Below are 3,307 nucleotides of genomic sequence, written 5' to 3'. Positions count from 1 at the left end.
GCGGGCGGCCACGGGCGGGCAGCCATGGGCACGGCCAGGGGCGCGGCGAGGCCAGGTGCGCGGCCACCGGCGGGCGGCCATGGGCACGGCCAGGGCCGCGGCGGCCAGGCACCCCAGGGGGGCTCGGCGACGGGCGCGCAGCCAGGGCGGCAAGGCCAGGCATGCGGCCATGGGCGCGGCCAGGGGCGTGGTGGCCAGGCACGCCAGGAGGGTCGGCGAGGGGCGCGCCATGGATGTGCTTGCCGCGCTGGGCCTCGAAGGAAGGATTGGATTGCGTCTTCTTTTTTAAAACAGGGACCCGATTGCTTTTTTAGCCCACTTATGTGTGGGCCAACTATGTCAGAAACGCGCTTAAAAGAGCCAAATCGGGCTCTTTTCAGACTTGGTAGTTTTTTGCCACGGTTTAGGAAAAAAGCAATAGTTTTTCGCACAAAATTGTAAAGTGGTAGTTTTTCATCACAGTTCCGTGAATTGTGGTAGTTTTTGGTTAAATACTCTGTCTGGTCATTGGTTTTAGTGAAAGAAAAAAAAGGTTCCATAAAACCTCGGTGTTCAGTTCTCGGGAATGAAAAAACAACACCCATAAAAATTAACATATATATACTGATAACTAATATTAACTACAACAAATAGCCATAGCAACTATCCACGTAATGACCGGTCTCATACAATGTCCCATCCTCCGGGTGCTTCACGGCTTCTAGACAGGCGTAGCAATGCTGAGTGTCGACACGAATCTCCATGCCACGATAGGGACCACAAATGTCCTTGCCCTTAACCCCACCTACATACATATATAAAATGAGATGAATTAGTAGCAAAAATAATTAAGAGGATATGCATGAGCTCGGATTCGCGTAGAACTAACCAACTCCTTTTTCCCCTTGGAGAGAAACTATGGAGGTGGGTATCCATGTATCGCGGGCGTGGTCGTAATATACCTCCGCGAACAATAACTCCTCCTTTGAATTCTCCAATCTGCTTTTGGCGGTGAAGTTTACGTGACCATAGAAGCATATCTCATCCATGATCCCGGTGCTAGTGTATATGGCTCTCACGAGCTCATACTTGACCTGTTAGCATATATATATGGTCAGGCAAAAAGGAGGACGAAGTAAATTAGGAAATTTGTGTGTACATACACATGCAAACTACTATCTATAGTAGGGAGGGTAATTAGTAAATGTTTTTGAGGTACATATATATATACCTGGTTCTGGTCTTGGCTGTTGTAGTGGTCAAGCGCGGCGGTAATGAAGTCGTTTGTCTGGCGCTCGAGGTCCGCCGCGGTGAGACCGCGGTCCTCGTCCTCGTACATGGCATCAAAGGCCGAGTTGTCGCCACCGATATTGTAAGTGGGAACATTATCGGGGTTTCTAGCCAAATAATCATTATTGTAATCATCGGAGAGGCGTTGGCGGTGGCCGCAATCAGCCATGCTCCAATACCTTAGGTTAATAATTGGGTTTTTAGGCACTTAACTAATTAGAATCATAGTAGAGTAGCTAGCTAGTGTTAGTGTGTAGGAGTACGAGGAGGAAGCAAAGCCTGCGGAAGAACTTACTCTGGGTAGCATTCGTACGAAGGCGAGGTAGGGAGATGAGGACCCTCCTCCTGGGGTTCCGGAGGAGGAGGGATCCTCTTGTACAGCACACCGCCGCCGCCGCCGCCAGACATGGGCATGGACGCTAAGGAACTCCGGTAGATCCGATCGGAACCCAACTGTTGCGAGAGAAAAAGAGGGGATCTCCTGCAAGTTTGGCTTACCTCTCTATCTGTATGTATCTACTAGTATCTATGAATCAACCGACTTAACCGGCGTATATATATGTAGACGCGCCAACTGATCTGATTCCTGAGTCGGAATCGATGACATCCCCTCCCCGGCCGACTCCGGCTCCTCTACAATTTTTTTATATTTTTTTATATTTTTAGAAAGAACTCTAGCTCCTCTATCAACCAATTAAAAAAACAATTTGAGACACTCTACCAATTAATTACTACTACTAGTTTTCCTCTGCCGTGCAATCGGGCTGCGCTAGGCCGACTAACTTTTTTTTTAGCATCAGTACAGACACAAGCGCTCATATACACGCGCATACACTCATCCCTATGAACGCACGCACGCATACCCTACCCCTATGAGCACCTCCGAGAGACTGAGCCGACATATCATCTTGAAATTTACGAAGTCACCGTAGGCGCCTCGTCGTCGACGGGAACGTCTCCTCCCACTGAAAGCGCATCGCCGGAAAATCCTGAAATAAATCCAGGAATAATGCGAGCACCGGGATTTGAACCCTGGTGGGTTGGAGATACCACTGTCCACCTAACCAACTCAACCACAGGTTGATTCGCTAGGCCGACTAACTGATGAATACGTCCGTGGGGGAGAACTTCTTTCTTCTTCTTTTTTGCCTCAAAAAACTTCTTTCTTTTTTTCTTTTTTCTTCTTTGCAGGGGAAGGCATTTCATTAATCATGTGGTAACCGTTTCCACCAGATGCCGGGCCCGGCCTCACTAGTGGAAAATGAGGCTTTAGTCCCGGTTGGCGACGGCCTTTAGTTCTGGGTCACCAACCGGGACAACGAAAATGAGACTAAAGACCCCCACCCTTTAGTCCCTGGTTGGCCCTCCACGTGGCCGCAAGCGTGCACTAGGGGCTGGAGGACCTTTAGTCCCGGTTGGTGACACAAACCGAGACTAAGGTCCGTCCACGTGGCCACGAGCTAGCGCCGGGGGCTGGAGGACCTTTAGTCCCGGTTTGTGACACAAACCGAGACTAAGGTCCGTCCACGTGGCCATGAGCTAGCGTCGGGGGCTGGAGGACCTTTAGTCCCGGTTGGTGACACAAACCGAGACTAAGGTCCGTCCACGTGGCCACGAGCTAGCGCCGGGGGCTGGAGGACCTTTAGTCCCGATTGGTGACACAAACCGAGACTAAGGTCCACTAGTGCAGAACCGGCCTTTAGTGCTGGTTCGTAACGGCTTTTAGTGCCGGTTTAACAACCCGCACTAAAGAGTGGGGACTAAAGCCCCCCCCCCCTTTAGTACCGGTTCGTCACGAACCGGCGCTAAAGTGCCACCACGTGGCACGAGCCAGGCCCATGTGCGCGTAGGGCATTAGTACTGGTTGGTAACACCAACCGGTACTAAATATTTGGGGTGGTTTTTGATTTATTTTCCATTCAATTTTTTTTGTTTGCTGGTATTTCACGATACTACAAATTGTACACGTTATGCATATATATAAATAGATTTTCTGGTACGTAGAACCGCATATATATATATATATATATATATATAT

At 49.6% G+C, this 3,307-nt stretch overlaps 1 protein-coding gene across 1 annotated transcript; it reads right to left on the bottom strand.

Moving 5' to 3' along the window:
- Positions 1-620: 620 nt before the first annotated feature.
- On the bottom strand, positions 621-1,683 carry LOC119339815. The gene is made up of 4 exons (XM_037611719.1): positions 1,565-1,683; positions 1,211-1,448; positions 869-1,073; positions 621-784 (listed from the first exon to the last, which is right to left on the bottom strand). The coding sequence occupies exons 1-4, from the start codon at positions 1,681-1,683 to the stop codon at positions 621-623; spliced, it is 726 nt and encodes a 241-aa protein (XP_037467616.1).
- Positions 1,684-3,307: the final 1,624 nt, after the last annotated feature.

Source organism: Triticum dicoccoides, chromosome 7B (assembly GCF_002162155.2).
Source record: "Triticum dicoccoides isolate Atlit2015 ecotype Zavitan chromosome 7B, WEW_v2.0, whole genome shotgun sequence".
Classification (NCBI taxonomy): Eukaryota; Viridiplantae; Streptophyta; class Magnoliopsida; order Poales; family Poaceae; genus Triticum; species Triticum dicoccoides.
This window is presented reverse-complemented; position numbering and strand designations above follow the sequence as displayed.

Bases quoted from the DNA above. Each gene is read 5' to 3' on its own strand.
- LOC119339815 (XM_037611719.1), bottom strand. From the start codon at position 1,683: ATGCCCATGTCTGGCGGCGGCGGCGGCGGTGTGCTGTACAAGAGGATC. The intron at 1,449-1,564 runs GTAAGTTCTTCC...TATTAACCTAAG, and splicing joins TCGTACGAATGCTACCCAGA to GTATTGGAGCATGGCTGATT. The intron at 785-868 runs GTTAGTTCTACG...ATATGTATGTAG, and splicing joins CCAAGGGGAAAAAGGAGTTG to GTGGGGTTAAGGGCAAGGAC.